Source organism: Macaca mulatta, chromosome 5 (assembly GCF_049350105.2).
Source record: "Macaca mulatta isolate MMU2019108-1 chromosome 5, T2T-MMU8v2.0, whole genome shotgun sequence".
Classification (NCBI taxonomy): domain Eukaryota; kingdom Metazoa; phylum Chordata; class Mammalia; order Primates; family Cercopithecidae; genus Macaca; species Macaca mulatta.
Genome location: NC_133410.1, coordinates 193,803,681 through 193,828,360, shown reverse-complemented (window position 1 = coordinate 193,828,360; position 24,680 = coordinate 193,803,681). Strand labels below are relative to the sequence as shown.

The window sequence follows — 24,680 nt, the reverse complement described above, 5'->3', positions numbered from 1 at the left end:
GATCTAAGATGCATATTCAGTAGGTGTTCTCCTAAGCAGTGCTAATTCTGCGTGTTTTAATTGCTGGTAGATGTGTTTCCAGAACGAGGATGCCATTTACAGCGAGTGTTAAAAAAAAAAAAAAAATGTTGGATGATGAGTAAGTGACCAAATAAATGAGAGGTGTGTGGGCCGAATCTTGAGGGTAGGAGTTTGCTAAGTAGTCCAGGAAGGGAAGAGTATTTCTAAGAAGTGTAAAATATCTTCCAGTATTGAGAGCACTGTATGTGGTTCAGTCTGGGGGCAGTGTGTAATCCACATACAGCAGTGATGTGAAATAGAGGCTGACAAATGAGAAAGTATTAACCACTAACGTCTATTCCAGTTTGTTATATTACAAGTTGATATTAATTGAGCACTTGTGCCTCAAAACTAATGCTCATAGGTATTATCTGCATTTTACAGAAGAGGAAATTGAGGCTTAGGGAGGTCCATTAACTTGTCATGTTTATTAGGAGGTAAACCAGGGATTTGAACTCAGTTTGACTCCAGACCCCACATTCTTGTCGTATCTATGTGTTTTAAATAATTTTGGTCACCTCTGGTAAATTCAGGCTACTAAGATTGGTTTCTTTAATGCAAACTAAAGTTTTTTTTTTTTTTTCTTTTCTCTCCTCTGAAACACAGTCTCGCTCTGTTGCCCAGACTGGAGTGCAGTGGCGTGATTTCAGCTCACTGCTACCTCCATCTCCCCGGGTTCAAGCGATTCTCATGCCTCAGCCACCCAAGTAGCTGGACTTACTGCTGTGCACCACCACACCCAGCTAATTTTTGTATTTTTAGTAGAGACGGGATTTCACTATGTTGCCCAGGCTGGTCTCAAACGCCTAACCTCCAGTGATCCACCTGCTTTGGCCTTCCAAAGTGTTGGGATTACAGGCGTGAGCCACCACGCCTGGCCACGAAAGAGTCTTCACAGAAAATCATTATAATCCATAGAAAAACAACTCTTTTATTTAATATTGACTGTTAGTGTAGCCTTGTTCCTGGCATTGAATCTCCCACAATACTAAACCTAGTACTTCCTATTCAAGTAATTACTCTTGAGGGCCGGGCGCGGTGGCTCACGCCTGTAATCCCAGCATTTTGGGAGGCTGAGGCAGGTGAATCGCCTGAGGTCAGCAGTTCGAGACCAGCATGGCCAACATGGTGAAACCCTGGTCTCTACTAAAAATACAAAAAATTAGCTGGGTGTGGTGGCGGGCGCCTGTAATCCCAGCTACTCAGGAGGCTAAGTAGAGAATCACTTGAACCTGGGAGGCGGAGGTTGCAGTGAGCTGAGATCACACCACTGCACTCCAGCCTGGGTGAAAGAGCAAGACTTCATCTCAAAAAAAAAGAAAAGTAATTACTCTTGAATAAGTGAATTGTGCCAGGTGAAAATTATTAAAAATAGTTGCTGGAACCGATAAGCTAATTTTGTCTTATTTCCTGCTTGCAGTGGTTTTCCTGTTAAACACTGGAAAACGTTACCAAAAGGCACAGTATTGAAAGGAGGAGTAATTGACAATACCTAATTCCTACTTGCCACTATTTTAAAACATTAATTGGATTGTGTACGTGTAGTAATGCCATAGAAAACTTTAGCTCTAAAGCATGTGAAATAATGTAAAGTAAAACTAAAAATCTCGCCAGATGCAGTGGCTCACGCCTGTAATCCCAACACTTTGGGAGGCTTGAGGCAGGCAGATCGCTCGTGGCCAGGAATTCGAGATCAGCCTGGCCTACATGGTGAAACCGTCTCTACTAAAAATACAAAAAGTAGCCAGGTATGTGGTACGTGCCTGTAATGCCAGCTACTTGAGAGGCTGAGGTGGGAGAATCAGTTGAACCCAGGAGGCAGAGGTTGCAGTGAGCCGAGATTGTGCCACTGCACTCCAGCCTGGGTGACAGAGCGAGGCCTCATCTCCAAAAATACTGAAAACTAAAAATCCCAGTACCTGGCCTGGTTTCACATGTATTTTTTAAATCCCTTGAGAAGATCATAACTGTCATGCGCGTCCGTGTGAAGTGACCACCATACAGGCTTTGTGTGAGCAGTAAAGCTTTTTAATCACCTGGGTGCAGGCGGGCTGAGTCCCGGAAAGAGTCAGCGAAGGTAGGTAAGGGTGGGGCCGTTTTATAGAATTTGGGTAGGTAAAGGAAAATGACAGTCAAAGGGGGGTTGTTCTCTAGCAGGCAGGAGTGGGGGTCACAAGGTGCTCAGTGGGGGAGCTTTTTGAGCCAGTATGAGCCAGGAAAGGGGATTTCACAAGATAATGTCATCGCTTAAGGCAAGGGCCGGCCATTTTCACTTCTTTTGTGGTGGAATGTCATCGGTTAAGGTGGGGCAGGGCATTTTCACTTCTTTTGTGATTTTTCAGTTATTTCAGGCCATCTGGGCATATATGTGCAAGTCACAGGGGATGCGATGGCTTGGCTTGGGCTCAGAGGCCTGAGAGTAACACCAAAGCATTGAAGTAATATGCATCAAGCATTTCCGAATATGATGTCTTAATTGTTTATTGCCAGCCAGGCGCCCATGGTATATCAGTGTTGACCAGTCCGCTGGGTCTTAGAGGTAACAATATTTTTATTAATAATGATATTATGGCAATAATACTTCTATCGTTCCAAATGTGACAGCTTTTCAAAGACAGAAGCTTATAGCCAGATCTGGAATTTCAATAGATTTTTATTTTAAACTTTTTTTAAAACATCGACAGATTTAAATGAATTAATTAATCAAATATAATTCTGTCCTTCATTGGCCACTGTCAAGAAATCCATGGCCCTAATGATTGTAAAAACGGAAGGATTTCCCACAAATTCTTCTTCCTCTTTAACATAAATTCTTCCAGCCTTGATAACTCAAACTTCTTGGGGAAGGTGATAAATTGTATAGTTATTCTAAACAACTGCTGCAACAAGACATTGTGGCAAAATGAAAAGACAAAGTATAGTTATCCTCTTTTGATGATGTTTACTTTCCTGAGAGCCTGTAATCGAAAGGGATCCAGTGGTCTCAATGGTTTAAAAAAAAAAAAAAGTGTCCACTTCTTCACTGTTGTGATAAGAACTTGGACAACTTGAAAGGTATTTCATATTTTTGTTATTTCTGCTCCTGGTTATATATTCTTTCAATGAAATGTGGAAATTACATATGATAAATTTATAGAATTACATGAAGTAGAGAAAAAGGTAGAACGTTAGTCCTTAATATTAAACCGATTGATGGAGGCAACCAGGTTTATTGTTGGAGAGGGAAGTTACAGATAAGTAGAGAAGGCTAAAATGAGCCATGTAGTAATGCATATGTCCAAAATGTCATTAAGAATTCATAGTTAGCTTAATATAGATTCAGATGGAGAGAAGCAGAAATAATTATAGATGTGTGTGTATACATGGGTTATACATATACATATGTTCTAGCTCTGCCTGCTGTGAGAGGACCTAAAGCAGTGACACCCCAGTAAAAATGAACACACCCAGTACCCAGATCTGGGTTTCTAATGTCATTCTCTAGTAAAAGAAACCAGGGCTCCTTGCAGAAATTGCTGATTCTAGGGCTGGGGCAGGGAAAATACAAGCTGAGCCTATAGCGTCGTGTATACCACAACAAGGAAGAAAATACTCAAAAAGCAGAAGGATGGGGTGTGTCAACGGGACCCAGGAGCCAACCTGAAAGAGCTCCCAGTGGACAAAACTGGAACAAACTCATGTACTATTGGATTATAACTCAATAAATAGTTATCCATGAGTCTATACTGATATAAACAACTGAATGAATAAATAAGTAAATGGGAGATGGGAGACAGAAGACAATGCTTCTTTACAGAAGAATTTCAAATAATGTAGATTTCAAATACTTAATTTCAAATACTTAATGAAGATGAATTCCACCTCCAATGCCTTCTTGAATGTGGGCTACACATAATGACTTGCTTCCAAAAAATGGAGTATGGGAAGGGGGAAAATAAATAACTTTACAATAGAGAAGCCTATTGGATGCTGCCGTGGCCAGGTAATTGTTAACATCCTCACTGGAAAGTCCTGCTGACTATGTGATGGTTGACACGATGGGATGAGAAGGCCACTTCACCTCTTTGGTATTCTTCCCCAAAACCCATAGCCCAGTCTAATCATGAGTAAAACAGATGAACGTTGATTGAGGACGTTCTATAGGATACACAGCTAGTATTCCTCAAAACTGTCAAGGTTATGAAAAACAAGGAAAGTTTAAGAAACTGCCACAGACCAGAAGAGGCTCAGGAGACATGCTGACTGGTAATAGTGTGGTGACTTGGATGGGATCCTGGCACAGCAAAAGGACTTTAATGGAGAGATCAGTAAAATCCTAATGAAGTATAGAGTTTTAGGTAACTCACGAACCAATGTTGGTTTCTTAGTTGTGGCAGACATACCATAATAATGTCATGTTGACAGTGGGGGAAATTGAGGGGACACTTGGGTGTTTTTGCAACTTTTCTGTACATCTCAAATTGTTGTAAAACATAAAGTGTACTTCAAAAAAGAGGAATTGAGGCCAGTAAAAGCTCTCACAGTGGCAGAGTTCTCATAGCTGTTTGGTCTGCTTATCCAACACACTTCATTTCCTCGTAAGACATGCTGACTGCCCATTGCCCTGACCACTGGAAGGCCATAGGCATTCTCTAGAATGTCAGTCGCTTGGGCTCACACCAGTTGAACTGTATGCTTACCAAGAGTCTGTTTTTCCACACCTGGAAGGATTATTATAAAATGTAATTCAATTAAATACTTTGTCTTTTTTTGAAATGGAGTCTTGCTCTGTCACCCAGGCTGGAGTGCAGTGGCGCCATCTCAGCTCACTGTAACCTCTGCCTCCTAGGTTCAAGCAATTCTTCTGCCTCAGCCTCCCTAGTAGCTGGGACTACAGGCATGTGCCACCACGCCCAGCTAATTTTTTTGTATTTTTAGTATAGACAGGATTTCACCATGTTGGTCAGGCTGGTCTTGAACTCCTGACCTCAAATGATCCGCCTGCCTCGGCCTCTCAAAGTGCTGGGATTACAAGCATGAGCCACCCTGCCCGGCCTCAATTAAATATTATGTAACTGATGAGATATGAGTAAGACATGAGAGCTTGTTTTTAAGAAAATGAATGCTTTCAAAGTCAAGTCACTACGGAAAATTGTTTTGAAGTAGATGAGAATATTAAGTCAACTGTAAAAGATGGGGGAAAGAATTCTGTACTTGGATTGTTTATGGGCATTTTAAAATTTATACTCCATTTTAAAGAAGCCTAATCTGGAATTCTTATGCCCATGATTTATGCAATACAATGCTAAATTCTCACAGTCGAACACTAGTTAAATCACTTCTGGCCCTAAATGAAAAGATTGGGAAATAACTAATTTTTTTACACATTTTGAGTATAAAGTGCAGATGGCATTTTTGGACACTCTTTTATTAATCTCCACTGTCATTCTTGTTTGACCTCCTGCCACTCCCAAGAATGCTAGGTTAGAGGGCTCCGAATGTGTTTACTGTGCAGTCTGTTTCTTTCACTTAAAGAATATAAGGACCGTAGATGAACAGATACTAAGGTTGTCAGAAATTTGTATTACCAGTTGCACCTGCATAAAATTGGATAACTAAAAATGATTTACTTGATGATTTGAGACACTCAAAAGTTTAAAACTCAGTTTTTTTTTTTTTTTTAAATGAAGTCATTTAAAGTGCCTGGAAAATGTAGAATACTAGATATATACTCTGAATAGAACTTATCTCAGCATCATACATTACATTGTTATTCACTTGTTTTAATTATTATTTTAGGCCAGCACGGTGGCTCACGCCTGTAATCCCAGCACTTTGGGAGGGTGAGGTGGGTGGATCACGAGGTCAGGAGTTCAAGACCAGTTTGGCCAACGTAGTGAAACCCGTCTCTACTAAAAAATACAAAAAATTAGCCGGGTGTGCTGGCGTGTGCCTGTAATCCCAGCTACTTGGGAGACTGAGATGGGAGAATCACGTGAACGTGGGAGGTGGAGGTTGCAGTGAACCGAGATTGCGCCATTGTACTCCAGCCTGGGCAACAGTGCGAGACTCCGTCTCAAGCGGGGTGGGGACCTTGTGAGGAATATGGAGCTGCTGTAGGCAAGGACAGATAGCCTTATGGCTGTCCATCTGTGGCCAGTGGTAGTACGTTTATAACTTCACGACAATATTATTACAGAAATTTTGAGAAATAGAGAAGAGAAACGTACAGGTCCACAGTCTCTTACTTGCAATTCAAAAATAACATGAAGGTCTGAAACGAAGTATGTTTATAATTCTTAAGGCAGGAAGATCATCTTACCTGCACACACCGGAGACTTTATTTCGTGTTTATTCCATTTTTTGTGAACAATATTACATTTTACAGAAATACAATTATGGCAAAAGGGTGCAATTCTAGAGCATGCCCAGGAGGTTCTGCGGGGGGGTACACGTGTTATATGTTATTTGTACGTTGTGTGACAATTCCAAAATCCAAACGCGTCTTCATTCGAAAACGTATCTGTTCCCCAGCTTTCAGCTAAGGCATTATACACCTGCACATAATCCACAGTTCAACACAGTGGTTTTTTGTGGGTTGGTTTGTTTTTGAGACTGAGTCTCACCGTTGCCCAGGCTGCAGTGCAGGGGCGCAATCTCAGCTCACTGCAGTCTCTGCCCCTCGTCTCCCGCCTCAGCCTCCCGAGTAGCTGGGATTACAGGTGTGCACCACCACGCCCAGCTAATTTTTGTATTTTTAGTGGAGACAGAGTTTCACTGTGTTGGCCATGCTGGTCCTGAACTCCTGACCTCGTGATGCACCTGCCTCAGTCTCACAAAGTGCTGGGATTACAGGCGTGAGCCACCGCGCCCGGCCTGGGATGATGTTACCATACATGCAGTTTGTCCAGGGACATGGGGAGGTGGGGTGACAAGCAGTGTTAATGGGCCTGCAAAGGAATATTGTATAAAAGATTTATCTGGTTTCTGTTCAATGTGGTTCTCATACTCTAGGACAGAGGTCAATGTAAATTTTGGTTATGACAGATTTTTTTCAGTTCTCTTTGTGACCCTGATTTTGTCCACTCTTTTTATGATTTATGCCACACTTGGATGGTGATGAGCAATTATCACATAGTTTAAGGAATTCTACTCATGTATTTTACTAGCTGACCTCGGGGGGGTATACCAGCCCAGAGTGTATTTATAGCTCTAACAGTGTCAGCTCCAGCGAGGACCCGGCAGCCGTAACTGCCAACAAGGTTTTCCCCATTGGGAACAGGACAGATAGACGTGTGGGTCCCACACAAACGGCAGGAAGATTTTGAGCATATCAGTGTTTCTTAGCCTGTTTTATTTGATCACAGAACACATGGTAAATCCGAGAAAAATAAAATCAAAAGCTACTGGACTCTTTCATCCCGTGCTTGCCACAGCTTATCTGGTCCTAAAACACATCCTGTCTTTCCCCACTTCTCCTCTCTTCAGGGCCTGATGGTGTAAATCTGCCACACCCAAAAGGAAGGGCGTGGGGAAAAAGCACTTTTGTTTTAAACACACAAATGGATGTAGCTGGATATGGAGGGGCGGTGCGGGGAGGGCGCGGAGCGGGAAGAACAGAAAGCTACTGCCTGAATCAATATTGTCTTTTGAGATCTCAGTAATAGTTATTCTTTTCTAATTTTTCATCATATATGTGTAGATGGTGTTTCCAATTACTATATGAACACTATAGGGTTTTTAAAAACTCCTATTAGGCAATAGTACTGAAAGGAAAAATAACGGTAAACATGGGGGTTTGAGGGTTTGCCAGGAGGCTTATTTCTCTCTGTTTTCGTGGGCACTAGGAACATGATCTAGTATGACAGGAACTTCAGTGTTGAACCTCAATTTTAAAAGAACTTTAAATACAGTTATTCATTATTTCATTTCAACACTTGATTAGGCCAACTAGTAAGTGTAAAAGAGCCAGTCAGAAGCATCAGCAAATACAATTCAATTAATTAAAAAAACCCAGAAACTTTAAACGCTTGGCCCACTGAAAGTTAAATGGAATGTCTAGGCTCATATTTATATGACATAGTCTAGGGTCTGTTTTAGTCTGTTCCTCCTTCTATAACAAAATTCCTTAGATTGGGTAATTTATAAACAACCGAAATTGATTTCTCATAGTTCTGGAGGTTGGGAAGTCCCTAAAATCAAGGCACTGGCAGTTTCAGTGTCTGGTGAGAGTTCACGGTCTGCTTCCAGGACAGTGCCTTGTTGCGTCCTCACACGGCAGAAGGCAGAATGACAAAAGGGTGAGCTATCTCCCTCTAACCCTTTCCTAAGGGCACAGATCCCATCCTTAAGAGCAGAGCCCTCATGGTCCAGTCACTCCCTGGGGCTCCACCTCTTAATACCATCACCTTAGGGGGTAAAGTTTCAACATGTGAACTTTGGAGGGACACACACTCTAAGCATAGCAGGTACTGTGTCAGGATGAGGACTCAGCATGTAGTTGTACTCATGGGCAACAGTTATTACAGCAAAGGAATACACAACAAGGTTAGCAACAACAACAAAGGCACAGGTGGAATCCGAAGAAACCCACGCCCAGGCTTACGTTCTCTCCCTTCCGTGAGGAAGCACACAGCGCATCCGCCTGTCTCCAGTGGTGAAGAATGCAGGGACCTGTGCGCAGTGTCTGTCCCTGAGGAAGCCCAGGAGAGAAGTTTTTGTCGGGGGCAACTCATGTGGGCGTCCTCTGCCTTGCAGCTACCACAATGACAGAATCCCACAAGGAGAGCAGATACTCACCACAGATCATATTGTTTGTGCAGCAGTTGAAACACAGCAAAACCAGTCTTACCAGTTAGGGGATGGAAGTGCCAAGTTCCTGATGTCGGCCAAATGCCAGCCTTGCCCGCATGCCCTTATAAAGATGGCAGCCTCGGGCCTGCCGTGTTCACTGTTTTCTGCATAGGTACACAACCCACATGACACTACCATACTTAAAACACATTTCGCAGCAGTAGTGTGTTTTTGGAGATGGGGTCTCGCTCTGTCACCCAGGCTGGAGTGCAGTGGCACAATCATAGCTCACTGCAGCCTCAAACTCCTGGGCCCAAAGGATCGTCCCACCTCAGCCCCCTGAGTAGCTGGGACTGTAGGTGTGCACCACCACACCTGGCTAATTTTTTTATTTTTAATTTTTTTGGAAGGACAGGGCCTCACTATGTTGCCCTGCCTTGTCTTGAACTTGTGGCCTCAAGTGATCCTCCCACCTTGATCTCCCAAAGTTCTGGGACTACAGGAATGAACCACCACACCCAGCCTGAATACAATTAGAGGGTTCAGAGCACAAAGTTTAAATGCAAAGTTGCCTATAAAAGATGTAATATACATACTTCAAAACACAACTACTGAGGTGGAAGTATAACAAATGATGAGGGAAGAATGATCTTTTCAACAAACAGGCACTGGGCAAATGGATATCCACACGCAAAAGAATTAATTTGGACCTTTCCCTCATATACAGAATGAACTCAGTGGATCAAAGACCTAAATGTAAGAGTAAATATAAGACTCTTAGAAGAAAACACAGGGGTTAACCTTTGTGACCTTGGATTAGGCAATGGTTTTTTTTAGATGTGACACCTAAAACACAGGCAAGAAAAGAAAAAATAGAAAAACTGGACTGCATTAAAAATAAAAAGGTTTTCAGATCAAAAGAAACTATTAAAGAAAAAAATCCACACATTGGGAAAAAATTATAAATTATACATCTGGTATGAGACTAGTATGTGGAATATATAAAGAACTATTATAACCCAACTGGAAAATGGGTAAAGGCTTTGAATAGACATTTACAAATGCAGATGCAAAATGGGTAAGAAGCACAGGAAAAGATGCTCAACATGATTTTTCATTAGAGAAATGCAAATCAAAACAACAATGAGATGGCACTTCACATCCACTCAGATGGCGATAATAAAGATGGGCAACAAAAGTGTCGGTGAGGATGTAGAACCTTATACATTGTTGGTAGGGATGTGAAATGGTACAGCCCCTTTGAAATACAGATTGGCATTTTCCCAAAATGTCAAACACAGAATTACCATACGACCCAGCAATTCCACTCCTAGGTACGTACCCAAGAGAATTGAAAACATATATCCTCACAAAAACTAGTACACAGATGTTTGTTGCAGCATTATTCATAACAGGCCAAAGCTGCAAACAATACAAGTGCTTATCCTGATGAACAGATTTTTTAAAAATGTGGTATATCCATATAATGAAATGTTAATCATCCATAAAAGGAATGAAATATTGATACATGCAACAAAGGACATGAATGTTGTAAACATTATGCTAAGTGAAAGAAGCCAGACATAAAAGACCATGTGTTCTATGATTCCATTTATATAGAATATCCAAAATAGGCAAATCCATAGAGACAGAAAGTGGATTAGTGCTTGCCAGGAATCGAAGGGATGAGGAGGATGGGGAGTGGCTGCCAATGCTACAGGGTTTCTTCTGGATGATGAAAAGGTTTTGGAATTCCATAGTGGTAATGGTTGCACAACTTTGTAATTATGTTAAAAACCTCTGAATTGTACATTTTAAAAGGGTGAATTTTATGGTATGTGAATTATATCTCAATTTGTAAAAAGTGTAACAAGTGGATTAACATAAATGTTAATTCAGGAAATCAGAAGTATAAAGATGCAGGATGAGCCATACAATAATTTCCTCACATTCTTCTGAAGAACAGACTGAAGCCCCCCAAAACAGCAGTAGTTTCCTGTCCCTCTTTGGAAATAGCCAGGACTCTTCAGCCTGAATTAGAGGCTGTCTCATACTTGTCACAGTCAGGACAACTGAAAACTTTTTACTAGGACTCCTGATAAGTCAGCCTAATTGAATGGATGCTTTACATTCAGAATTCAAATGAACCAAGCAGTCTTCCCATAAATTACTCAAACTACCAGAAATCTAAACCAGCAATTAATTTAAAAAGGGATTTTGTGCTCAATCACTTAGAAACTATTTGGCAGTATCTACAAAAGCTGACTATGCATACTCATTGATCCAGTAACTACTACTACAATGTTTATCCCCAACAAAAATATGTACAAATTTTCAGGAAAAAGCAGGCACAAGAATGTTCCTAATAGTTCAAAACAGAAGCTACCCAAAGTCCATCAAGTAGAAAAGATAAATTGTGATATATTCACACCATGTAATACAACAATATGAAGGAAAAAAAATTACAACACAACAAAATGGATGAATCAATGTTAAGGGAAAGAAGCTAGACACAAAATATTACACACTGTATGATTCCATTTATATAGTATAAAAAAACAAGAAAAAGTAACTTGTGCCATTACAAGTGCATATAGGATTTACACTTGAGTTCATGTAGTGACCAGAGGGGAATACAACAGGACTTCTAAAGTGCTGATAAGGATCTCTTTCTTGATCTGAGAGCTAGTTACATGGATGTGTCTGGCTTGTGAAAATTTATCAAGCTGTAAACTTATATATACATTTCTGTATCTTTCATTTACTTCAGTAAACAGTTTTTAAATGGATTGCTTTAACAGCAGACTAGATGTGGCTAAAGAGAGAATTAATAAAAAGGGAGAGGTTACTGAAGAGATTACCCAGAGTGTGTCAGAGAGAAAAAAAAACAGATGGAAAATCTGAAAGGCAAACTTAAGAGACATGAGGAGAAGGTCTTATCAAAACGCTGGAGAGAGAAATGAAATAGACTGGGGCCTCTGAAGAGCATGGTGGGTTGACTTGTGTTTCCAGCCAAAGATACACCTGAGTCCTAACTTCTGAAACATGTGAATGTGAACCTCTTTGGAAATAGGATATTTTACATGTAATCAAGTTAAGAGGAAGTCATGTTGGATTAGGGTGGGTGCCAACTCCAGTGACTGGTGTCCTCATAAGAGGGAGGAGAGAACACACAGAGATAGAGGAGACACGAAGGGAAGGCCATGTAAACACAGAGGCAGAGGTTGAGTTGTGCAGCTACAAGCCTAGGAACATCAGACATCACCAGCAACCACTAGAAGCTGGTGGGGGATGCTTAGGATGATTTTTTCCTAGGGCCAGAGGAAGCATGGCCCTGCCAACACCTTGATTTTGGACTTCTAGGCTCCAGAACTGTGAGAGAAGAAATTTCTGTTCTTTTTTTTTTTTTTTTTTTTTTTTTTTGTGAGACGGAGTCTCGCTCTGTCGCCCAGGCTGGAGTGCAGTGGCACGATCTCAGCTCACTGCAAGCTCTGCCTCCCGGGTTCCCGCCATTCTCCTGCCTCAGCCTCCCGAGTAGCTGGGACTACAGGCGCCGCCACCACGCCCGGCTAATTTTTTTGTATTTTTAGTGGAGACGGGGTTTCATTGTGTTAGCCAGGATGGTCTCCATCTCCTGACCTCGTGATCCGCCCGTCTCGGCCTCCCAAAGTGCTGGGATTACAGGCTTGAGCCACCGCGCCCGGCCAATTTCTGTTCTTTTAAGCCACAAAGTTTTTGATATTTTGTTTTAGTAGCCCTAGGAAACTAACACAAACAAATTATCCCTGAGAATGTTTGAGAGCTAATAAAAGACACCAATCCAAGACAGGAAGCTCAAAATTCCCCAAACATAATAAATATCTAGTCAATCTAATAAATACCCAGTAAATCCATCAAAAAGGCAATACAATAAAAAATGAAATGTGAATAAGGTAGATAGAGTGAAAGTACAAAATAAGAAATAATTTCAATTCGGTGGTAATTAAAATAAATGTAAAAGAGCTAAATGTTCCGGTAATATTCAAAGATTATCAGCTTAGGTATAAACAACACATCAACAAATCTAAATGCATGCGATTTATGAAACACGCCTGAAATATGAACTACAAATCAACAACACAACCCAAAGGCAAAAAGACTTAAACATTTAAGAGAAAAGATGAATGACCAAGAAACATATGCAAAAGCAGCTTGTGGGGAGGATAGGGGTGCTTGGGTAGGGGTAGCAGGTGGGAGGAATGGGTGGAAATGTGTGGAAGGAAATGGGTGGAAATCACACGGGTGTACAGGAGACTTAAAGATAACGTGATTTTAAAAAATTGAGCGACAGCATGATGAAACCCTGTTTCTACTAAAATAAAAAAAAATTAGCTGGATGTGGCGGCATGTGCCTGTAGTCCAGCTACTCAGGAGGCTGAGGCAGGGGAATGTATGAGCCCTGGAGGCAGAGGTTGCAGTGAGCTGAGATTGCGCCACTGCATTCCAGCCTGGGCAACAGAGCAAGACTCCATCTCTAAAACAAGAAAGTGAGTGACAGGTACTTGGATGTTAATTGTCTAGTTGTTATTCATTCTTTATTTATATATCTGAAAATTGTATCTATTCAGCATTCAATTTTTTAAACTTGAAAAGTTAAATACAAGTTTTCAACATTATGATAAGTCTTGCATAATCATTCCTCACTTGTACGCACCTCTTTTTAGTTATGAGGACCTGGTCTATTCCAAACACTTCTCTCTTTTCCATGGGTTTTCAAGAAGTGAATCATTTCTTGATACTTCCATTCTGATTCTAATCTCTGCTCATCATAACCACAGAGGAGTCATAACTTGTCTGAATCTTTGAGGAAATAGTCATTTTCTTTCAGCCCTCAGAGGCGGCTCTAGTCTGTAGTTCTGCTTGATGCTGCTAATCGTCAGAAAAGCAGATCTATCGTTCCTTCTCTCTATGGAATCCCTACTCTCAGGTCATTCTTCCCTTCCTGCCACTGAGCATTTTCAATAACGTGATTCATCAATAACATTATTCAGTAACAGCTAACTTTAGTCCTGTTCGCAATATCAAACATTTCACATAATGTTGCTTCTCAACTTTTTGGTCAAGATCAAGTATAATATCTGTTCTTATCAATTTAATATCTGATCCATCCTCTATCTGAAGACAAGAGATTAAATGGATTTTTGGAGCAGGGAGATGCAATAGGAGCTTGCTCCAACCCCACACATGGACATGGTATTGCAGTACCTCCTGGAACGCTGCGCCCTCCCTGCTCCAAAAAACATTCACATACTAGACCATCCATACCAGGCACAATGTGATCTAACATGTTATGGGAAGGAGAGTTATCCTTTATTATGCCAGCTGTAGAAAGATAAGAATAAATATATTTTCCTCCATATGTCCATTGTCTTAGGTTTACTTCCCCAGAAGCAGAGTTCCTATTGGGATTTTTGTTCAAGTGTATACCAGGGGGTGGTCTCAGGAGAACAGCGCAGGAGACATGCTGAGCAAGAATGTGGATCTCAGGTAGAAACTAACTTCATTCTGACCTCACAGAGCACAATTACACTACCAAATTTATCTCACCTTGAGGCTAAGGGGTGTCAGGACTGTACAGGGTCTGCAATTCTACCCTACTTAACCACTAACAAGCCAGCCTGTTTCATGGATGCTGGCAGAAGACATAAGACTCTTGGATTAGAAACAGATTACTTTCTTACTTATAGCAGAAGCCATAACCAGAGTGTCAGCATGATGCTTGAGCCAGTTCTCCCTGCCCCCCAGTACCCACAGAGGTGACACAGAGGGCCCATTATGGATTCGCGCACACTCTGTGGGCTGCGTTATAACAGAGGAACACTGCCCTTGGGGGATCCACTGCTCTTTAGAGAAGCAGCCCTGCTGTTTGTCTGTGAGGAGACATTGCCTTCTTCTTCAAGATTACTTGCTGCAAACACAACCTTGAGAATGGCCCATGTAAAGAGCAGAGCCAGCCTTGCATTCTTGACACATCCAGCAAGAATGTGCAGAGATGCTCAAGATGCGTGGCAGACGGGCTCTCCTAATCGGGGAGTGGTCTGTCTCCAAGAAAGAGGGAGCAAAGTGTCCTGGAGGAGGGGACTTATGTGGCTGTGGACAAAGCTATGGAGAAGGAACAGCTGTGAGCTGTTTTCTTTCAACATCCACAGTAGCTGGGGATGAGGGGGTACCACCTCTGAAAGAGGATCTGAGAAGGGTGCCCTTAGCATCCATGCCACCTGCTTTTCCCTTAAAATCACAGATTTCTTTCAGATTCTATATTATCAATTACTGTCTACAATTTCTATTATAGAATTTTCTAAATTTACAACATATTATGCAAAGAGTTGTTAAGTTTCAAATAATGATTTTATACCTAATCCCAAGATTTGGCAGAGATAAATACATCCTCTTGCTGTTTTCAATCTTCTCTTTGTGTTCATTTTTTCTAATTAAAAAAGTACTAAATTTTGGATTATCCTCTTACAAGAGACTTATGTTAAAAGCTCATATTAGTTTTGCTTTTTGGAGAGTTTTGCTTTTTGGAAAGACAGAATAGAATAAAGAAGTGCAGCCTGGGCACGGTGACTCACTCCGGTAACCCCAGCACACTGGGAAGCTGAGACAGGAGGATTGCTGGAACCCAGGAACTTGAGACCAGCCTGCATAACATGGAGACCCCATCTCTACAAAAATTTTAAGGAATTAGCTGGATGTGATGGCACATGCCTGGAGTCCCAAGTACTTGGGAGGGTGAGGTGGGTGGATCACGTGAGCCCAGAAGGTTGAGGCTGCAGTGAGAGCTATGATTGTACCACTGCACTCTAGCCTGGATGACAGAGTGAGACCCTCTCTGAGAGGGAGGGAGGGAGAGAGAGAGAGAGAGAGAGAGACAGAGAGGGGGGGAGAGAGAGAGAGAGAGAGAGAGAGAGAGAAGTGCGCAGGTGCTGGGACATGCCAGCTGTTCTGCTTACCTGTTCTTAACTAGCCCTGTGGCCTTGGGCAAGTTACTTAACTTCCCCACTGTCCCTTGGTTTCCCCATACATTAAATGAGTCTCATAATGGACCTTATTTCATAAAATTTTGTCGGAGCTGCCTAGAAAGCCTTACAACAAAGGTCAATACTTGGCATTTAATAAGAGTTCAAAAAATCTTTGTTTTCCAAATGTCTCCAAAACTTCTTTTAAGCTACAGCAACAAAAACCATGCGCAGTCTTCTAACCACAAAAGGCAACATGAGTTTAAACAAGGTAAGGTATTGTTTTCTGATTTGTTTCATTTCTGATGCCCTTCTTGAATATGCCCAGTTTTTTCTTAGCCTTTTTGAAGAAGTAGCATATCGAGTTAATGTCTTCGGTGAAAATAAAACTTCCGTATCCAATCTCTCAGTCATAAATGAGTGCTATCTGCATCATCCCTTCTTAATACCTTACCTAATATTGCTTCCCCCTAAGTAAAGCTCATTGGGAAATTTTATATTCACTAAAGGCAGCCATAAGATTTGGGGAATTATATAATCAAGAATTGTATATATCTAAAAAGGAACATTAAAAAATCCTCTAATTCAGACCACCTATAGTCCAAACTAAAGATGAGGAAATTGACTCTTAAAAAGATTAAATGACTCTTCCAAAATCACAAAGAGAATTCAGTGAGTTTTTTCCTCTACTAAATGTTCCTTTTTTCTGCATTTCATTCTCACTTAAGCAACTTACTGTCTCAAAGAGCATCGTGTAATGATACAAAACGCAGCTTTCCAATCACACTAAGGGTCTCTCGATGTCTTCTCTTGACCACCAATCAGGAACCTTTGCTGGAAGCTTGTTTCTGATTGGTGAAGGTAAGCCGTAACAGTGGAATGCCAAGGAGTAAACACAAAAGCGTAGCAACAACTGAGTTTGCTGTCTCACTACCCTCAGCCTAGGCCAACCTGGACTCCTTCACCCCAAATGAGGTGACCTCTACATTTTATATGAAGACACTGATTTACCATTCAACTGTGATCCATCTTATAACATGGCAATCCGATACAGACAGGAAGATAAAACCGAATACAGCTAAAATAAAGTGTATTCCCAGGTAAAATAGACACGTGCTTTAATTTGAAATGGAATCGTCCGATGAGTGTCAGTTACAAGGGCACAGAAGGCACCGGTGCAGAAGAGCTGTCTCTGTGAGCAGTGCCACAGGTCCCCTAAGGGGCAATGCTTGTGCTGGGCGACATGACCCATCTTAATGTATAAACCCGTAGCCAGACAGGACGTGCAAACGGGTCTCATGGTGAATGCCATGCTGTGGAAAATGACATGGAGAATGGCTGTGTCTCAGCTGGGGAGGGTCTTGGTGTCCTAGGAAAGAATGTTCACGTCCTAGAGTCGGTGGTTGGTGTTCTATCTAGGCGATGAGGGAAGGATGCTTTTCATAAGGAGCGCCTGGTGGGAATAGAGTCTCTTTTTGCATTTTGCTGGAGGAAGACATTTCTACCACCTTATTTTTTATTCTTGCTTACAGAATACACATTGTGGAAAAAGGATGAAGTTGACCAGCGAAAAGTTGCCCAAGAACCCCTTTTATGCCTCCATATCTCAATGTGCTGCTAAAAACCAAAAACCCTTCCAATGGGAAAAGGAAAAGACTGGTACGAATCTTACTATTTAAGCTTCCCTTGGAAAATCCTTTCACTGACAGTTCATTTTGTATGCTAGAGCAAACGAGACAAGAAAGACTGTGTTTGATTGATTTCAAGGAAGTGGTTAATCATTACAGTCCTTTTGAGTTTTCCCACAAGAATCTGTGAAATTGCTCATTTATCTGGTAGCAAATCGTCAGTGAGGTCTCACAGATAGTTAGGTCTTCAGTTTACTCTCAGGACTTAAGGACATGCTTCTAGAAAACACAAGCCAGATGTCATGTTTGTTAAAGAGAACAATGCCATGCTTTACTTGCAATTATTATTTAAATACCTGATTTCCCCTATAGCCTTAAAAATATTATATTAGGGATGGAATGCTCATTTGGTTAGAGGAGCTCTCATTAAGGCTCAAATTAAGAATTTAACTCACCTCTCCAGACGGCTTTGCCCATTGAAGACAAACCAATGCATAGACTTATACCGAGCCCTGCACTGCTACGGCTCTACTTGGCCATAAGCAGGGTTAGTGCGAAACCAATCCACAAGTATTGCTTTTTTTGTTTTTGTTTTTGAGATGGAGTTTTGCTCTTGTTGCCCAGGCTTGAGTGCAGGATGCGATCTTGGCTCACTGCAGCCTCCGCCTGCCTGAGTCTCCCGAGTAGCTGGGATTACAGGCATGCACCACCACACCCCCCAATTTTGTAGTTTTGGTAGCGTCGGGGTTTCTCCACGTTGGTCAGACTGGTCTTGAACTCCCAACCTCAGGTGATCTGCCTGCCTTGGCCTCCCAGAGTGCTGAGATTTACAGGCGTGAGCCACCGTGCCCGGCCCGTATTGCTTCATTATACAAGGCACAGTGTTAGGTACTGTGACCATGCCCTTTTTTCAGGTAATATTTCTTCCTTGAGCTAAGGAGGCCAGCTGTAGGAATGAGTACTAGAAAGAAATATTGTCAACAGTGTTAGATGGATTTTACATGATTCATTACTTCAGGAGAGAAAATTCCTATTATGTGGTTAATGGAATTCCTTACCTTTTAAAAATCAGATCATTACAGCCATGCTAATTTGGTGGATAAGGCATTGCAGCTCTTGAAGAAAAGAATACTGAAAGGAGACACTCTGGCATATTTCCTGAGAGGTCAACTATATTTTGAAGAGGTATCATTTTTTGTTTATTTGTTTTCATTTCCTATAATTCTGTTGTTAGATCCTGAGACAAAAATTTCATGTAGAGTTTCTTACTGTGTTATACTAGGGAAATTCTGTCCAATTACATAGACTATGGCTGTGGCTTTAACAGTGGGATACAGTGCTGCTAGCTTGAGGAGTTACCTGACCGTTCTTCATAAAATCCATGTCATGAAAGCCATTTATGGGAGTCATTTTAGTATAAAATCCATTTCACACTATAGATTAAAAATCAAATTTTTATATATTTGCTCAAAATATTTAATAATACAAATTATATTATCAGGCCGGGTGCGGTGGCTCACACCTGTAATCCCAGCGCTTTGGGAGGCCGAGGCAGGTGGATCACCTGAGGTCAGGAGTTGGGAGACCAGCCTCTCCAACATAACTAAACCCCGCCTCTACTAAAAAAAAAAAAAAAGAAATAGCCAGGCATGGTGGTACACATCTGTAATCCCAGCTACTTGGGAGACTGAGGCAGAGAATTGCTTGAACCCAGGAGGCAGAGGTTGCAGTGAGCCGAGATTGTGCCACTGCACTCCAGCCTGGGTGACAGAATGAGACTCCCTCTCAAAAAAAAAATTATATTTATATTATCAGATATCTTCATATTAATAATTGAAGCCCTGATTTTTATCTAGTACTTAGAGGCGGCCTTAGTTGTTCCTGGACAGCATAGGAGGAAATCGCCCTCGTTCTCCACATCTTGTTGGGATAACCTGGGAAGTAGACTGAGGCATGGCTATGCCAGCTGTCCCCCCAACTTCAGTAATGTAGTTTCGGTTTTTCACTGATTTCCCCGGGAAGACTTGAAAAGGGACAGACTGTCCTTCACCATTTGTTCACCTATATCCCACTTACTCTCTCACTTTTCAACGGCACCTTCATCTATCCTGGCAACAAATGTTTGCTGAGGGCTCTCTGTGCACCTGTCACTCTGAGGATGGCAGAGCGCCATGGCAGACAGCGTGCTTCGTCAGCGTGGGGCATGGGTTCGAACGTGGCTGCACTGCTTGTTAACTGTGTGTTTAACTTAGGCAGAAACAGTTGGCCACTTGGTGCCTTTGGGATTAAAGATCATAATAAAAATAATTCAATATCTTCTGGATGCTTCTAGGGATGGTATGAAGAAGCATTAGAACAGTTTGAAGAAATCGAGGAGAAAGACCATCAAGCAACTTACCAGCTAGGAGTGATGTACTATGATGGGCTGGGGACCATTCTAAATTCTGTAAGTTAGTGTCTTGGTCACAGTGGGTAAGATTTCATTGTCAGTGGATTGTTGGACACAATTAAAATTATATTTTAATACTTTTTTTTTTTTTTGAGACAGAGTCTCGCTGTGTCACCCAGGCTGGAGTGCAGTGGCACGACCTCGGCTCACTGCAACCTCCACTTCCCGGGTTCAAGTGATTCTCCTGCCTCAGCCTTAAGAGTAACTGGGATTACAGGCACTGCCACCATGCCTGGCTAATTTTTGTATTTTTAATAGAGACAGGATTTCACCATGTTGGCCAGGGCCTACTAAAAATACAAAAATTAGCCTGGCATGGTGGTGCATGCTTGTATTCCCAGCTACCTGGGAGGCTGCAGTGAGCCAAGATCATGCCACTGCACTCCAGCCTGGGTGACAGAGCAAGACTCTGTCTCAAACAAAAATCAAAATATATTTGATTGTCCAGTATTATTTTCTTCTTTTGGGTGATGTTTGAAGGTTTGTGTCTGATGGATCTGGGGGTGGAGGGTGCAGATCTGTTCCTGCTAGTGGTTAGAATATCTTCTATGCTTTCCTTGTGACCACAAAGCAGATGTTGTATTAATGCGTAAGATTTGTATATTAGATACAAACTATGAGCACACAGTAAAAGTATGCTTGAATGGAAGATGGTGATTGTTAGGGGCTCACAAGTGTATTGTAAGAATTATAAATGTGAAAGAAGTTCCGGGCCATGCTTGCCTTTTAGTCAGTTCTAAGAACTGTGCTGATTCAGGATAAGGGTTATTAGATGGGAGGGAGGAGAGAAAAAAGGAAGCCCATATTGAGACTTAAATCAACTCAGGCAGCTGTAAAAGGAAGGAAATTTCTTATATCCCAGAGCTCCTGGGAGTGCCTGGATAGGAAATGTACTTTTAGAGATTCTTTTTGTCCTTATCGCTTGCCCGGCAGGATCCAGGACAATCGTAACTCCTGGGCACAGATTCATAGTATTACACATCATGTCAGAGGGCGGACACTTCACAGCCTTATTGGGAGAAAGAAATTCAGTTTGGGTAAAACTAAAAACTAGGGTTTTTTTGCTCTTTCTTTTGTCGAAGGAGAAAGGGGTGGACTACATGAAGAAAATTCTTGATTCTCCATGTCCCAAAGCAAGACACTTAAAATTTGCAGCTGCTTACAACCTCGGAAGAGCTTATTATGAAGGAAAAGGTGTTAAACGATCAAATGAGGAAGCCGAAAGGTAATCCTGCCTGGGAACAAGATTAGGTTTGAATGGAATGCTGAAACCAAGAATAACATGCCTCGCTTTCTCGTAGACTGTGGCTTTTCGCAGCAGACAATGGAAATCCCAAAGCTAGTGTGAAGGCTCAAAGTATGCTCGGGCTGTATTACTCAACCAAGGAGCCCAAGGAGTTAGAAAAGGTGACATGCCCTTCTTTTTTAATGCCAGTGTTATATTTAGATTAATATTTGTTTCACTACTTTTTTTGAGAAAATGGTGGGGAATGTTGTTTTAAATCTCTCTTATATTTCCTTAAAATGTAAAGGAAGTGTACATTTTAGGATCTCAAAGCCCTTTTATTTATAAATGTCCCCTTCCCTACCTCTATCGAAGGAAACCATGAATGTGAGAGTATTTTGTATACTACAGTATCAAAGCTAAAAGAAGAGAAACAGTCCTGAAATTACGGCCAAAATCCTTTTCATCATGAATAGATGAATATTAGCAGTGACTTGAGAAATAATTGATACTAATAAATAAAATATACTAAGAATTAGTTACAAATAAAGTCCATCTAAGATTTTCACAGAAATACAATCTTTCATCCATGGTTGAAACAGTTTCCCAAAAAATCCTATAGGGAGAAGGAAATGGGGGCCGAGTCCTACTTGTATGAGAGGAGTTAATGGCAAGTTTGCAAGAGGCATGTAACAAGTAAGGCCATCTTCGGATAGATGAGCAGCCACCTGGAATTTTGTAAAGGAGTTCAAATTCACTGTAGCGGAGTATGAGGCAAATGTGCTTGAGGCTACATACAGCGTTTATCGGGGTTGTCTTTGATCGCAGGAGCTGCCATCTCTAGCATCTACAGGGAGCTTGAACTCTCCCTCACCATCAGCAGTCTCGTCTCCTCTGCTGGCCACATGCCTTTCAGACACTTAGTTCCTATTTGGCACCTTCCTGATCCCTACTCTGGAAGGTCCCCAAATCCTGAAACCTAGGACAGCTGGTCCTTCTCTGCCATAAGCTGTCTGGACTGTGACCTCATTAGACGGCAGAGGAACTCCCTCCACACAGCGTTAGGCATGTGTGCTAGTGTGAAACGCGTCCAAAGGCCTACAGCTCTTTCCTAGAGATGATTAATAGTGCTATCTAGGAGCCACAGATTTCTGTCTAGTATTCCCTTATAATTTCATCTAGTGGATCATAAATACAATGATGAAACTGTGCTTTTCTTAGGCATTTTACTGGCATTCAGAAGCATGTGGCAATGGAAATCTGGAGTCCCAGGGTGCACTTGGGCTCATGTACTTGTACGGACAAGGCATCCGGCAGGATACGGAGGCTGCCCTGCATTGCTTAAGAGAAGCAGCAGAACGCGGAAACGTCTATGCTCAAGGGAATCTCGTGGAGTATTACTATAAGATGAAATTTTTTACAAAGTGTGTTGCATTTTCTAAAAGGTGAATGTCTGTGTCTGTTTTGTGCTGCTGTAACAGAATACCACACACTAGGTATTAAGAAACAGAAATTTATTTCCCCCGGTTCCAGAGGCCAGGAAGTTCAAGATCAAGGTAGGTGTGGTTGTCTAGTGAGGGCTGCAACCTCCAGAGGGGAGGACCATCACGTCCTCACATGACAGCGGAAAGCTACAGGAAACCTCTTTTATAAAAAGGGCTTTCGTCCTATTCATGAGGGAGGTGCTCTCATGGCCTCATCGCCTCTTGAGGGCCCTACCTCTTGATACGATCACACTAGCAACACTGGGATTTTGGAGGGAACTTTCTTCAAACCCTAGCAGTAGTGTTAGAATAAACTGGATGAAAGCATTGACAAGAATGCCTAAGAATGTTCTATGCCAAATCCTTCACAGAGCTTTCTGCGGTATTAGCAATGGTAGCTACTGAGCACTTGAAATGTGTCTAATGCAACTTAGCACTACACTTTTAAATGTTAATTAACATAAATATTCATATGGCTAGTGGTTACCATACTGGATAGCACAATTCTATGCCATTAGCCTTCAAGATTTCAGTGCTACTAGCTGAAGCAAGTTGCTTAAGAAGCAATTGCTTTATGTGTAAGAAGAGAATACCTTTATAGCAGGATCATAATAGTGTACTTAACACAGCTTGGCATATCACACCTTTATCACGTCTTCATTTCTTCCTGTGCTCCTCAGCCATGCAGTTCTATAACTGCACAACTAAATATAGCTCCATAAGAACTGAACATGAGAATATGGTGAAAAGACTGAGACTATATCTAATAAAATATACAAAAACGTCTTTTCCCAGAGTCTGTAAGGCTCCATGTACTTTCCTACACTTCTTTACCCAGTGTATAAAAGCAGTGTGTCGGGGACACAGGCCTGGGTGTACTCTGGAGTGTCCATCAGACTCTGTGTGTGCTGGTGTTTCCCAGTCACACCCTTCCCACAGCGCCAGGTCTCCCCTCTCTGCGAGCCCTAGTGCAGGGCAGTGATCTACAAGTGTGCTGGTGTTTCCCAGTCACACCCTTCCCACAGCGCCCGGTCTCCCCTCTCTGCGAGCCCTAGTGCAGGGCAGTGATCTACAAGAGGATGAGGGGAGGGGGGGGCTGCTTCTCCCCGTGTCCCCGGCGTCTCGGGCTCCAGGCAGCAGACCACTTACAGGAGTGACTGCCATTATCTCAAAGCAAGTGTCCGTCTTAGTTAGAACTAAAGCTTTAAATCATTCTTTAAAATCTTTGGCGTTTTCCATTATTTCCCACATTCCTACTCCATTAACATTGTGGTTAATGTGGAGGTGACTGGATCGCATGCTCACACGATTCTACGTATTTGTGTCTGGGTATAAAGGATGACTTCTTTCCCTTGTCCGTTTTTAAAGACGTGCTAGTGAAAGGGTTTTCTGGTCCTATGTGGCTAATGTCCAAATTGAAGGTGGCTGTTTCCATACGTGATCCAAAGAAGTGGAAAATGCTTTCTTCTCCACGCAGTTTAAATCCACAAAGTAACATTAAACTTCCAAGAGTAATATGACAAGAAAAAAGAAACATACCTTTGTTTTCTAATGGTGATTGAGCCTGCTGAGCATAATTACAGAGACGATGTAAAGTCACCACTATGGTAAGCTCGCCTTCTCCTGGTTTGAGTTGGCTATACGAACCCTTCACCACGCAGCAAACAACTTAGTTCTCAAAGCAGCAGAGAGAAATCACTTCGGGGACAAGGTCGGTTTCTAGGCACATCGTTTTACAAACACTTACGCCATAACTGATGTCCTTTTCCATTTCGCCACTCTACGTCCTCTCAGGATTGCTGACTATGATGAGGTGCACGACATCCCCATGATTGCCCAGGTCACAGACTGTCTCCCGGAGTTCATCAGCAGAGGCATGGCAATGGCATCCTTCTACCACGCAAGGTGTCTCCAGCTCGGCTTGGGCATCACCAGGGACGAAGCAACGGCTAAGCACTATTATTCTAAAGTAAGCGTTAGAACAAAGTATCAGTTCACCCAAAGAGAAACTGCCAGGCTTTAGTTGCAACTTGAAGGGTTTTACGGATTAGTGTTTCTTCTACT

The 24,680-nt window shown here is 41.9% G+C and overlaps 1 protein-coding gene and 1 non-coding gene across 4 annotated transcripts in view; both read left to right on the top strand.

Moving 5' to 3' along the window:
- Positions 1-24,680, top strand: part of LRP2BP (LRP2 binding protein) — a 31,065-nt gene that overhangs the window by 2,355 nt on the left and 4,030 nt on the right. For 2 of the 3 annotated variants that reach the window (XM_015139616.3, XM_078002502.1), the window contains exons 2-8: positions 17,363-17,489; positions 18,531-18,643; positions 19,791-19,904; positions 20,990-21,132; positions 21,209-21,314; positions 22,354-22,577; positions 24,411-24,585. In XM_015139616.3, the coding sequence (XP_014995102.2) occupies positions 17,384-17,489; positions 18,531-18,643; positions 19,791-19,904; positions 20,990-21,132; positions 21,209-21,314; positions 22,354-22,577; positions 24,411-24,585 (981 nt within the window). In that variant the 5' untranslated portion in view covers positions 17,363-17,383. Of the gene's footprint in view, positions 1-16,703; positions 16,931-17,362; positions 17,490-18,530; positions 18,644-19,790; positions 19,905-20,989; positions 21,133-21,208; positions 21,315-22,353; positions 22,578-24,410; positions 24,586-24,680 lie in introns of those variants that run through there. The other variant, XM_001085019.5, reaches the window with a different exon arrangement.
- On the top strand, positions 13,911-14,098 carry LOC114678613 (U2 spliceosomal RNA). The gene has a single exon (XR_003730043.1). It is a non-coding gene; the product is annotated as a U2 spliceosomal RNA (small nuclear RNA).